Raw genomic sequence first — 13,629 nt, 5'->3', positions numbered from 1 at the left:
AGCAAGCTCTGCAGCAGTTTAGAGAAAGGACACACAGGTCTGATATAAAGGCATTAATGCAAAGGAGCATACACATGTCTGAAGACTCAGATCATGAGAAAGGAAGAACATTATCTTTAGAATGATACGAGTATGTAAGCATTTCCGCTGAGCAAAGTAATCAACAATTTTTCGTCTCGGGAGCCGAGATGTCAGGAGGAGGCTTGAAATACAAGAGGTGGGCATTTCCTTCAGACATGTTAGCTTGAGCTGAAAAATGGCTGAAAGGAGATACAGTTATGCTAATCAATATCATACCCCGCCTCTCTCCTGTTTACCAGCCCAGCATCATCGTCTTTGTTGTAGCACATTCTGATGACCAAGTTATAGATAGAGCTACACACCCATAGGGGCAGCAATTACATGTTATGGTACGTTATTTATGTTTATAGAATGCATTCTATGGAAAATATGGCCCACGGCCCAAATGCCATGTCTGTGCTTAGTTAGATGTAAGCAAAATGTTCTATTTAATGTGTTGTGTTGGAAGTTTGTGTGTGTTCCATGCTATTGAAAAGTGTTCTTCGGGGCCACATTGCCGCCAGCTGTATAGTATATCTGCGCTATGTGGGGTGTATGCAAGGTCTGTCCAGAGCGTTCTGTTTAATGCTTGCGTGTGTTTTAAACTGCTTACAATGCTCTTGGGAGCTGTGTGCCATCCATCTATATAGTATTTCTGAGCTATGTGCTATATAAGCTCTACCCAGTGAGCGCTATTACATGTCTGAGTGTGATGTACATTATTGAAAAGTTTTGTTGGATGCTACAGTGCACCACAACAGTCAGCTGTATGCTCTATCTGAGGTGCACAGTCAACATCTCTTTGTTAACTAGTTACCGAGGCTTAGGTTTTTTCTGGTTCTAGTACCCCCTGGGTCCCCACTCTGCCTATTCCTTGCATTTGAAATTTACATTTACTATTGTAGTGTGAGAATGCATTTCATGAAAAGGAATATAAAGTAGGGTTGCCAAAAGAAAATGCCAGCTATGTGTTTAAAGAGCCTGGAAAGACCTTGTCTTAGCACTAAATAGGGTTATAAATAAAAAAGTATGTATTCATTTATAATGTGACTTTTCTGTCTTTGTTCCCTTTAATTATCAGTCATGGATCTCATCATTCAGGCAGCCCTAGAACACAATTAAAGTGCATTCTATTTATATTTGCTGTTCGAAGTATGCACAGATAAGTGCTGAAAATACGGCTTTAGGTGACTGCTTATTTTTGTCGGTGGGGCAAAGTGGTGGTAGGTGGTGAGCCGGGCCGCTGGGGGAGCCCTCATTGTGTTTTGCAGTGGAGCCCCCTCAAGTTTTGTTACGCCACTGACGGGAGGGGTTCTATGCAGGTCCAGGAGTCTACTGAAGAGTTGGTCTGAGCGTACAATATTTATACTTGGAACCAGCATTTGAAGTGGGAGAAGCTTCTAGACTTGCCCCCACATTTGGGTGTGGAGACTTCCTTCTTCCCCTGCCCAGGCTCCAAGAGGTCTAGTCTGGTAAAAGACTGGTGCCAACTTCTCTGTGAGTGTGCTGAAGGCAAGCCCTTGACATGTAAGTGGGGCACAGAACAGTTCCACCCCTCCCATCATGACAGAATAGTCCTTCCTGCCAACACTAGTCCCCCTTTGTCTCAATGTCTGAGAGGAATACATAAAGGCCACCTGCCCTTTTAATCACCTAGGTTTTTTGCTGGATAAAGGATTGAAGCTTAAAGATCAAGTGAATAAACTCACATCTGCTCATTCTTCTCTCTGAGGCTAGTAATAAAATTGAAAGATTCTTGCCATCTGAGCTTTTAAAGACAGTAATCATTGCACAGGTACTTTCAAGGCTCGGTTATTGAAATAGCCTATATCTTAATATTTTATCAGGATCTCTAAATAAGCTTCAGACTTTGTGGAATGTGGCTGCTCCTTTTCTCTTTAAAATTCCTACATTTGAATCAGTCAGAGGAGCCATCAGGAAACTTCACTGGCTCCCAGTCAAACAACGTGTCAGTTTCAAGGCACTTTGCCTGGCCTACAAATCGTTGCAAGGACAAGGGCCAGCCCTGTTCAAGGAAAAGCTCAAATTGTATACCCCAGGGAAGACACTACGTTCAGGCTCAGCTATGAACCTTGAAGTCCCGTCCCCTTCAGGAGGACAACCGGGGGGGAGCTTTCCCAGGACCACAGCATTGACCTGGAATAGCCTACCTTTGGAACTTAAAGCCGCTCCTCCGCTATTTACCTTTAGAAACGTCCTGAAAACTTGGCTTTTCTCTCAGGATTTTGAGATATTAGAATATCTGCAAGCACTACCTCTCCTGCAGTGTTACCTGACTCTATAGCCCCAAGACACCCCTGGGCAGGAACAGAACTTTATAAATCATTCTCATTCATTCATTCTTTCATTGAGTAGAATGTTTCAGAGTAGAGTGGAGAGGTGCATGGTGTGGTGCAGACGTGTAGATTAGAGTGGCATGGATTAGAGTGATGTAGAGTGGATTGGCATAGAGTGCATTGACGTAGAGTGGAGTGGTACAAAGTAGAATGCATTGTCATAAGGTCCACTGGCATAGAGAGCAGTGTGGTAGAGTAAAGTGACATAGAGTGGTGTGGCACAGAATGGAGTGGTGTAGAGTGCAGTGGTGAAGAGTGCAGTAGTGCATAGTAGAGTAGTGTGGGGTAGAGTGAATTGGCAAAGAGCAGAGTGGTGTAGAGAGACGTAGAGTGAGGTGGGATAGAGTTTAGGGGTGTAGATTGGAGTGGAGTGACACGGAGTAAGGTGGAGTGGTGCAGAGTAGCGTGGAGTGGAGTAAAGTGGAGTATGCACGGTGTGGTAGCGCACTGCCATTACAGAGAATACATCTTCAATTGAAATGAACATTGCATTTGCACAGGCATACAGTTTTTCTGCTAAAAAATATACAGCCGACAAACGATAATGTGTGGAAATTTTATCAGTTAATGTATTGATTTGTTTTATTCATATTCAAAATATTTGTTTCCATCACACTTCAGAATTACCCAAAAATGTGCTTCATTTGCGCATTTCTAATTCTGATATATTCTGAAATATCTTCACTGTTCAGTTACAGACATTTATACTTTGTGCTAGAAAAAAATAACATTGTCTAGCCATTGTCAAGTACACCCCCAATAATCAGCATAATTGTCACATAAATCCTCTCACTTTGAAGTCAGAGGCAAAAAAACTATATGGCAAGTTCCTTGGAAGACAGAGCCTGACACCCGACCTCTGTCTTTGAAAGCACAGCAAATATAACTAGATAAGAACAAGATTTAAAGGCCTGCTTACAGAAATCCAGTACTGGTGGGAGAATACAGTAAATAGGGTTTGGGCCACTCTGTACACTGTACTTTATACTTTTGACGAACAATGCATCTGTCCAGTCTGGTAGCTGGTTGACCCCCGTGGCCCTGATTTTTAGGTCGAGCATTTGAGACCTCTTGTATAAACTTTAGTATATACATATATGTGTATATACGTTGTGGGCTCTGGAGATCAGGCCTAGGACTTGTATGCTTCCTCTTAGGGGCTTTTATTTCTGTATAACTGCCTCTATTTAACTGTCTTGATAGAAAATGACTAGTAGAGGTCAGTAAAATACCAGATTTGCTTTCTGCTCAGGGACTTTCTATTTTAAATTTTTCTGGCAACTGCCTCTATTTAACTTTCTTGATAGAAAACGACCAGCAGAGGTTAGTAAAATACCAGAATCACTTTAGCATTCTCTAGATTCCAGTCCATAGAAATTGTCTTCCACGAACACCCGACGTCAATTATTTTTTTTCCAAATCTTGTATTCTCAGTGATATGACTACAGAAGGCCCTGATTTTATATTTAAAAAGAGCTTTGGACTACACCATTTCCCGCTGAAAGGCAATATTTCTCTCCATGTGTGGCATGTCACACAGTTTGGTGCTTACTTTCCCTCCATGTTAAAGAACCGTAGATGTTTCAGCACCCAGGCTAATGTGCTGCATAGCTAAATACATATAAGGTCTGTAGGAGAGTAATATCTGCCTCTTATGTTGCCCCCACTTTTTTCTGATGTTTACACTGGTTTCTGGCTATAGTCTGGCTGGGACCCTGCTGATCAGGGCCCCAGCCTCTCTGTTCTCTCTAAACGACATGGAGTGCATATTAGGTGCACTAGTGATTGGATACTGTGGTGCCTTATGAGTCCCTAGTATATGGTACCTTAGGTACCAAGTGCATAGGTACTTCACAGGCCTACCAGGGGCTGAAGCATGTATTATGCCACCCCTGGGAAGCAGACTAAATCTGACACCACAGGCCTGCTACAGCAGCCTGGGTGAGGTGGTGCTAGCACTCCTCACTGAGATATAGGTTCCCTATATCTCTCCTGAACACACATTTAAACCTATGCACCCCTAAGGCAGGCCCTATCAATCCTGAGGGCAGGGTGCTTGGTTTCCATGTGAGGGGGTGCATCTTCCTGAGCAGGGCCCCTCTGCAGCTCTCAGAGTCCATTCTCTGGGACTGTTTGTGAATGCGGTCAAACCATATACTCTAAGTGCATTATAACCTCGCGGTAAATGCTAACTTTGGAATCGCTGCATCAAAACATGTTGTGTTTGGTGTCAAACGCTTTGGAATCATACCCCCACACCAGTAACTGGTGTGGGAGTATGATCACACCCTTCTAGAGGGATAGACATGTACCTACTGTGGAAACACGGTAGAATCCTGAAGAGCCCTGGCATCACAAAATGGATGCGACCAGTCACAGACACTGGGCTGCCCTCCTGCTGATGACCGAAACTCGCAGTGAAGGAAGCCCAACAATAGGTATCCTGTCACAGGGAGGTGTGACCACCTCCCAGACAGGGTTTACTGTATTGGGGCTGGGTGGGTGCACTCCTAGAGTGCTTTGAAGTCCTGCACTGGGGGAGCAGTAGGCTCCTCTGTGCATACACCAGTTCAAACCAGCTCAGGGGCTACCTGCCCCGGCTCTGGCGTGAAACTGGACAAAGGGAAGTGGGTGTAGCCACCCACTCCCCTGACCCTACCATAGGTTGGGTCATAGAGCTAGTCCCTCCCTTCCTTCCAGTATAAGTTAGGGAACCCTTGCCATTGCAAACTAGATACCCCTGGACGACGCACTGAAGACGAATCTCGGACCTTCGATGTTCCACTACCTCTGGAAGACTGAAGAATCTCCCTTGGAGTCAAGGAGTGACTCCCCTGCTTGGCAGGCACCCAAAACTGCAATCAACGGTCGCAAACTCCACCGCTCCCCCCAGAGCCCAAAGTCCCTGCAGCCCAGGAAGAGGATTTCCTGACTTCTCGAAGGCCATCGTGAATCCCCAGTGACGGTGAGGCAAGTGGACCCCACGAGTGACGAGGAACCGCAATCCCTGGGTACCGTGCACTATTTTCGAGTACAACCCCTTCACGACGTTCTACGAACCTGTGCTTTGGGCCACTTGTGGTCCAAGCCTCTAGCAGAAATCCCTCCGAAGATCAGAGGCCTATCCCGTCCTGAGTGACCGTGGGCCCCCGTTGAGTGGATCCTCCTGAGGCGTCTTAGCGATCCCTTGCTGGTTGGCTTGTGGGTCTCCTGAAGACTTTCCTACAAATTCAAAGGGTTCCCCTGGTTGCTCCTGGCCTGTCCTGACTTACCCTTGCTGGATGAGTCCCTCAGACCTTGCTGATCTGCACCGCTGACTTTTTGTCCTTTCCACAAAACTTGCTGTTACCAAGGCTTGTTGGCTCCAATCTGGTCACTGATACCGCAGTAAGCTGCAGACTTCATGGGACCTGCCGAATCCAGCTCCTGGTCGTCGTCGACGCCTCCTGTACCTCGTGCTGAAGAGTCAAGACACCCGTGAACTACCTGAAATCACCCGACGACTGTGGGCATCCATCTCCCTTGCCCCGGGTCACTGCCAAGTGACTTTGAACACTGTCCCCTCTGCTTTCAGGTCTTCCTTCTTCTGAATCCAGGCTTGGATTCCACCGGACACTTCTTCTGTTTTCACAAGCAGCAAGTCTTCATTGGCTCCCAGTGAAAACGACGCCGCAACACCAAAAGAGACCTATGCACCCGGCTCCCCTGGGTGAGGTAACTCCAGCACTACGGTGCTCCTGTGGGTGTTGGCTCTAGAACTACTTACCCTGTAAGTGACTTGCTTGTAGACTTTCCCGAAGTATCCTTAAACTCTTCATTTTCAACCACGACTTGCACCATTGAAGTCAACGGGGATTTGTGGCTGTGTTAACACACTGCATGCGTCCCCCGTGGGTCATTTACTTACCTGCCTTGGGTGGTTTTGTGAGGTCCCAACGCTTCTGAAGGCCCTAGGCCTTGTCCCTTTGCAAGTCGTTGTTCTTAAGTCTCTTTTTTAGTATATGGGCTGGTACGCCCCTAGGGCCCCAGCCATATTTGTGCTTAATTTATTGTGAAACGTTGATTTGTGCATATGTTCCTGACTTCTAATCTCATAAAGAGATTAGTAGAGAGTTGTTTAGTAATAAATACATATATATTTGATATATATACCTGTGTGGTGTCCTTTCATTTGGTAATTCAAGAGATTATATGGTAAAACAAGCTGCTTTACATTCCTCTAAAGACTTAGCCTAAAGGCTGCTCTCCACAGCTACCACTAGGATAGCTTTCTCTAAAGGTTGTCTTAAACCTACTACCATAAGATTCGAATTGTACTGGTGCAAGGTGTCCCCTTTAACTAGTGAACAGCATATACCAGGCCAACTTCTCACAAGGTCCCAAAGGCGAGACCGATTGCATTGCAAATGCTTGTTTCTGTAAAGCAACCTTTTTTAAAGTGCATAGCAGCGTGGGTCTATTGCGTTAGCACACTGCACAACACCAAGGTTGGGGAGATGGCTTCTTCATGGGAGGGTCCTCACTACGGAACTCTTTGTGGGCAGCACCTTTCATTACTGCCTCCTGGACATTCAGTCACTGTAAAGTAGCTTTTCTATTAGCTGCCCCTTTCTTCACAACATAACCAAAGCAAAGGTGCTTGTATTGGCGACATGAAGCTCCTGTCGCACAACTTCTTCAGGATTCTGACACTGAGTCTACATAATTTTGAAAACCAAAATATCTTATCTTGTTATATCGTAAACTCTCATCTCTGAGTCTACTGACAATGCGGTACTGTGAGATATATTTTTTGTTCTGACATTAGAGAAGACCTTTTTATTTAAACAAACCTATATATAATACACTTACTTAAAGGTCTTTCAGCCATCTCTTTTCCTCCACTTTGTCCGTGTGTCATTCACATTTTTGTTCCACTCAACACAGCATGCAGCATGAGGCATGTGGTCTGCTCTTGCCGAATAGGCACTCAAACACAAACACTCCGTTTTATAAAAACATTCACAAACATTGGCAGCCAATGCAAGAACAATTGGCTTTGCTAATGCTTGTTTCAAAATGTTGCACTACTACAGTTTCCCATGTATCAATGGGGGCATCAAGTGAAGAATATCATAATTTCTCAAAACACCGGCAGACGATATCAAACAAAGAAGCATTCTTGATTGCTTATTTTCGGTCATTGTTAGTGATGCAGGAATGGATACAAAGAACCTTTTTTTTCGCTTCCCGGCTCCTTCAAAATGGCGGTTTAATAGCTTCAATGGAATTTAGCTCTATAGCATGGCCGGTAAGAAGCTCATTTACCTTCAGGGCCAGTCAGAGCACACAATATGCAGTCATATGTTTGTGCTAGCTTAATTGTATGACACATTGTACATTTTATTTGTTTTCACCATCCCTGCTTTTTAAATCATTTTATGGCACCCATGTCTTTTAAAACACACTATGAAAATGTCTTTTATATATTTTGTATTCTACCCTTCTTGTGCTGTGTACTTTTAAGATCTTTGTGATCGAAATAAAGTTATAGGATGAGGATAGCTTAATTTACCCTCATTTATTGATGATCTCCATTACCCAGTTTGCATTATCAGGTGTGCTTGTTTCCTCCTTTGCTACATTACCGTTTCATGAAACCTTCACAATAGTCAAATTGATTATGACCTTTCTTTTCTCCCCAGGGATCGCCAGAATGGAATGGTGCAACCCAGAAACTTCATGAACGCTTTATGTCCACCACTTTCTTGACGTGCTCTTTCCAATTCCTGCACAAGGATGGTACATGGAACAAAGTGTTATTGCTTCTTTACTGTCAGAAAACGATATTATCTGGCTGGAAACGCATAGCGTATCAATGACATTTGAGAGTCCAGTTTGAAATTAAAAGTCAACTTTGAGTTGTTGTATTTATTATAATATTAAAGAGGTATTTAGAAAAACTTTTCTTTCTCCACAACTTTGATTGTCATTCTGATTTACTTTTATTTTAGCCTGCCTGACATCAGTTGTCTGATGTATTCCACGGGAATATACGACGTTACTTCGCATGCGTTTAGTACGCTTGCCATTACTACGCGGTCGTTAGTACGACCGCTTTTTTAGTTCGCATTCCTTTCCTACGCAATTCGGCACAACGAATTGCAGTAGGGGGTGCTGGATGTTGGAATAGTATAATTTACTATTCCAACTCCAGTCTATGCGGACACTAGGGAAGGTGTTGGATTTTAAATCCAACACCTTCCCCCCCCTAACGCAAGTCGCTGTACCGACTTGCGTAGTAAAGGTTTTCTAAGTAACAACGCGTGCGTACTAACGTCCACGTAGTAATGGCATGCGAAGTAACGCATGCTAAGTAAACGCTGTTTACCATTCCACGGAGGTTTTAAAAATTAGTTGGGCTTTTTCAGTGCTTAATTTGTAATAGAATGAGTGCCGGTGTACCATCATTCCCAGCTCCCCATCGGTATGCACTCCCCCGCGTTTCTGCGCATGCGCATCATCCCACGCAACCGCACTATGCTCTTTCTCGTCATTGCATGTATTTTTAAGCTCCCTGGTCTTCTGCCTTTTTAGTGCGCATACGTGTCATTTTGCGCATGCGCACTGCGTAATTTGTCATTCCATTCGAAGCTCCTGTGGCAGCGTTACCTCACCACTACCAGTGATTGTGGAGAGTTATCATGCTACACGGACCAGACCCGGGCGTTTAACCCTTGAGAAGCCCAGCCAGAGGACTCAAGAGACTGTTACAGGTACTGCGCACTAGGATATTTGTTTATTTTGAACCTCCCCGTGGCAGCGTTACCCGTGGTCATGAAGAGCCTTAGTGTCAGTTGTCCTAAGTGGTCGGATCGGCAGTGCACGGCGTGCCCCTATTTTTTTTCCCATTAAATTGAATGCGCAACACTACAGCTATCCTGTTATTTAATTCATGTCACTTCACTTACCACCTGCTTGTGGGCAGGCCTCTGGGGCTGGGCAGGTGGTCCAGTAGCTCGCAAGCCCCTTCGACTGTGAGGAAGCACTCCCATCGGCCCAGAGAGCAGACCGGTGCGCTGAGGGCGTGGGAGCGCCATGTTCGGGTAGCTTCTTCACAGCGGTATGAAGATCGTTGCCACCTCAGTAGAAGGCATCTCTTAGTGCCTTGGTGGGGTGTGCAGATCGTGGACACCTCTGTGGAAGGCGTCTCTTACTCCCTCGGTGGGCCGCCTCAGTGCACTGCGTGGTTGCTGCTGTGGGGAAGCAGGAGGCGGTAAGCTGAGGGGAATGCAGGTGAGGTAGACGGCTAAGTGCGCCGGGGAGAGGGGCTCATCGGGCCCTGCATGTCGCCATTGTACTATCTGCAAGGATGTTGGTGCGTGGGTCACCCTAGTGATCACAGTACCCAGGTGTGCTGTTTAATCCCTGCTACAGGGTCTTTTTATTCACAGACCTTACGTAGCTCTGGCCAAAACACTGCCCCGTGCCAACTGGTGATATTGGTGTCCTCCCCAGTGCCCCCCGGTCCAGTCTGCCATCCGCCCTCGACACTACAGGGCTAATCCTTAAACTCCCCATTCAAATGGACCTATCACTCTATCGCCCCCTCCTTTTTTTTTTGTCAAAGTTGTTTTTTATTGCAATGAAATAACAGACACAAACATAAAGACCCAAAAAAAAAAAAGAGAAGACATGCGACAATTCCGCCATAATTCCCACGCAGGGGAGTTGCACAAGATGAGGGGGGGCCACCATGACTAACCAAGGTCCCGTTGTCCGGCCCGGCAAGGTAGGTGCGTGAAAGAGGATATGAGTGGCCAAGACCGGCTCGCCGACTCGGGTGCATTACAGTTGGACAAAGTCCGCCCTACCAAAATGGACACCTACAGGAGGACCTCCAGGGCCGGCTCATCCAAGTCCCGCATTTCGGGCTCGTCCCTCTCGGATTCTGGACTGTCACAATAGTCATTCAAACCAAAAAGAAAGCAACCAGGGAAACTCCCCCCCCACTCTCGAACAACCCCCCCCTCCCCCAACCCTCCAGTGGTGGAAGCACACACTCACACATACCGTTGCCGGCTTCCTGCACTATTCAGACTTGAAACAGATGTAGGGCTCTAATCGACGGTGGGCACACTGCAGCTGGTAGCCCCCGAGAGAGGAAGCGCACTAAGGGTCCCCAGCGGAAGACAAAGTTCTTAAAATTCCCCAAAAATACGTCCGCCATCCGCTCCATGCTCAACAACTTCCACAACCTCGCATGCCAGAGAGAGATCGCTGGGGCTTCCCTCTTTTTCCAGGCCGCTGCCAGAGTAATTTTCGCCGCTCCAGTACAGAGCCAGAAGATTTTTTTGTCCGCTCGGGTCAGATGCTCTAATAGCGGGTCTCTAAGGCCCAACAGCACTTGCTCCAAGGAGTCCACGATAGGATACCCCAGGATGTCTTTAATTTGGGCCATGATCTCCTCCCATTAGGGGCGGATAATTGGGCAGTCCCACCAGATATGCCGGAAGTCCCCCAACAACCCACAACCTCTCCAACATCTGTCCGAGGTAGTAGGGAAGATGCGATGGAGCTTGGCAGGGGAGAGGTACCAGTCCATCATGGTTTTAATATGCGCCTCCCGCAGCTCCGTCGAGTGATTGTGTCTGGCCAAATCACGCCACAGATGGGACCACTCCTCGTCCGTGATGGCACGACCAAGGAGATCCTGCCAGTGGCCCATATAGCGTGGCCTAGGCGTGGCAGTTGTGGCAAGGAGGTGGCTATAAATGAAGGAGATAGCCCCACGCATGGCCGAGGTGCGGGAGAGGAAGGCTTCAAAGGGGGTAGGCGGCCGAGTTGCCGCCTCCCGTACTGACGGGGATAAGGCCTAGTGTAGCAACTGTCTGTGGCGGAACCTTTCCGTTTCGGCTATCCCGTAGTCCCGCCCACAGTTCGGGAAAGTCAACGGGGCGAAATCGTGGAACAAGTGCGTGAGAGCCAAGCAGCCTCCCTGTCTCCAGGCATCAAAGGGCCCCTCTTTAAGCGCGGGCATAAAAGCCGGGTTGAAGTGTATGGGAGTGAAGGGCGATGGGAAGGTGGTCCACCGCTCATCCCCGGAGACCGTATCCCAAACCTTAAGGGTGGTGCCGGTAGGGGTGCTAAGATAAGCATTCTTGGGCCTATCCCCCTTAGGTTTCCACACCAGGTCCCAGATCCTGCGGCCCGCCACACTCCTATCCATGTGCAGCCAATGCTTTTCCGAAAGTGGCTGGGTCCACTCCACCAAGACCCTCAATTGCGCTGCCTTGTAGTAGAGTTGCATATCGGGGAGACCCATCCCTCCCTCCGCCCGTGACCGCCGAAGAGTGGCAAAGGAAAAGCGGGCCCTGCCCCCCTGCCATACAAAGCACAGCATGAGCTACTTTATGCGGCGAAAAAAGTCGCCGTCTAAGACAATGGGGAGAGCCTGGAAGAGGTATAAGAGCTTCGGGAGGAGTGTCATCTTGATCGCAGGAATCCTGCCCATCCAGGAGATAAACAGCGGCTTCCAGCGCTGCAGCTCCGCCTGAATAGTTGCCAAGAGCGGGGGGAAGTTAGCCGCGTATAGCTTGCCCACTGTGGGGGTCAAACGGACCCCCAGATACATCAGCGAGGACTGAGACCACGGCAGGGGCGAGAGCGGGCGGAGCCGTTCCACCTCCGCCGAGGAGAGCGTAAGGTTGAGGATATATGATTTACTATAGTTGACTTTAAACCCCGCTACGTCCTCAAAGTGCGCCAGGGTAGTCTGCACATGAGGAAGAGAGTGCGCCGGATCCGCAAGAGAGAGGAGGACATCGTCTGCGAAGAGGGAGATCTTATGTTGTTCCCCCGTGAAGGGCAGGCACCGGATATCTGGCTGTTCCCGGATTGCCATTGCGAGAGGCTCGATACTCAGGGCGAACAGCAAAGGGGAGAGAGGGCAACCCTGTCGCGTTCCCCGCGAGTGCGAGAAGAAGGGGGATAGGTGCCCATTCACCGCCACTCTAGACCGGGGGCTGCTATAGTTGGCTTTGAGCATGGTCACAAATTTGTCAGAGAAACCAAAGGCCTGCAGAGTGCGAAACAGGAACCGCCAATCCACCCGATCAAACGCCTTCTCGGCGTCCAGTCCAAGAAACACCGCCGGGATACGAAACCGGTTGGCCTTCTCAATAAGGTGGACCACTCGTCTAATGTTGTCATGGGTCTGCCTCCCCTTGATGAAGCCGGACTGGTCTGGGTAGATCAGTGCCGGAATCAGATCCTGCATGCGCGACGCCAAGATAGAGGAGTAGAGTTTAGCATCGAGGTTGAGGAGGGCTATCGGTCGAAATGATGCGCAAACAGAGGGGTCCTTTCCCGGTTTGGGGATCACTGAGATAACCGCCTCCGCCATGGAGTCCGATGACACTCCCACCTGGGCCATCTCATTAAACAGGTGAACCAGAAACCCACTGATCTCCACCGCAAAGGTCTGGTAGAACAGGGCCGTGAATCCGTCCGCGCCAGGTGCCTTGTGGGGCTTCAAAGCCTTGATGGCGTCCAGCACTTCCTCGCTAGTGAAGGGGGCAGATAGCAGGTCGTTCCATTCGGAAGAGACGCGGGGAAGCGGGAGAGCGCTCAGGAAGTCCTCCTGGGCAGCGGGGTCCAAGTCGTCCCCTGAATATAGTGTGGCATAGAAGTCCCCAAAGAGTGCCGCTTTGGTTGCGTCGTCGTGTTGCAGCGAGCCGGCGGCATCCCTTATGCCCCCTATGTATTCCCTCTCCCGTTTGTGATGTAACTGACGGACCAAGTGTCTCCCCACCTTGTTCCCCTGGGAGTAAGAAAGATGGCGGAGCTTCAAAAGGGTGAACTCTGCCCTATTGTTGTAGTGGGCTCGAAGCTTGCCCCTGATAGCCGTGAGAGAGCGCAGCGTCAGCCTGGACGGATTGGTTTTATGTGCCTTCTCCAGTGTGGAGAGCTCCCCCTCCAGTGCCTCCCGGTCCGCTCTCCGCAGCTGGTTGAGTGCCGCGTTGAGGGCCAAGCAGCTCCCTCGGATCGACGCCTTGAAGGCGTCCCAGGTAGTGAAAATCGACGTGTCCCGCACCGGGTTAAGCTGAAAGAATTCCCTGATTGCCTTGGGAAGGTCGTTACAAGAAGACTCATCCCGCACCACTGATGCCGGAAAAAACCATCTACGCGGCGCAGACCCCTCAGGAGCCCACTGAAAGCCCAGCGCAAGTAA

At 48.4% G+C, this 13,629-nt stretch overlaps 1 protein-coding gene across 2 annotated transcripts in view; it reads left to right on the top strand.

The window, feature by feature from the left end:
- ROPN1L (rhophilin associated tail protein 1 like) overlaps positions 1-8,355 on the top strand; it is a 316,078-nt gene extending 307,723 nt beyond the window's left edge. For both annotated transcript variants that reach the window (XM_085606573.1, XM_085606574.1), the window contains one exon: positions 8,102-8,355. In XM_085606573.1, coding sequence (XP_085462699.1) covers positions 8,102-8,168 — 67 coding nt within the window. In that variant the 3' untranslated portion in view covers positions 8,169-8,355. The remainder of the gene's footprint in view (positions 1-8,101) is intronic.
- Positions 8,356-13,629: the final 5,274 nt, after the last annotated feature.

This window comes from Triturus cristatus, chromosome 5_2, assembly GCF_964204655.1.
Source record: "Triturus cristatus chromosome 5_2, aTriCri1.1, whole genome shotgun sequence".
Classification (NCBI taxonomy): domain Eukaryota; kingdom Metazoa; phylum Chordata; class Amphibia; order Caudata; family Salamandridae; genus Triturus; species Triturus cristatus.
Note: the sequence above shows the minus strand (reverse complement) of the source record. Positions and strands in the feature narration are given on the sequence as shown.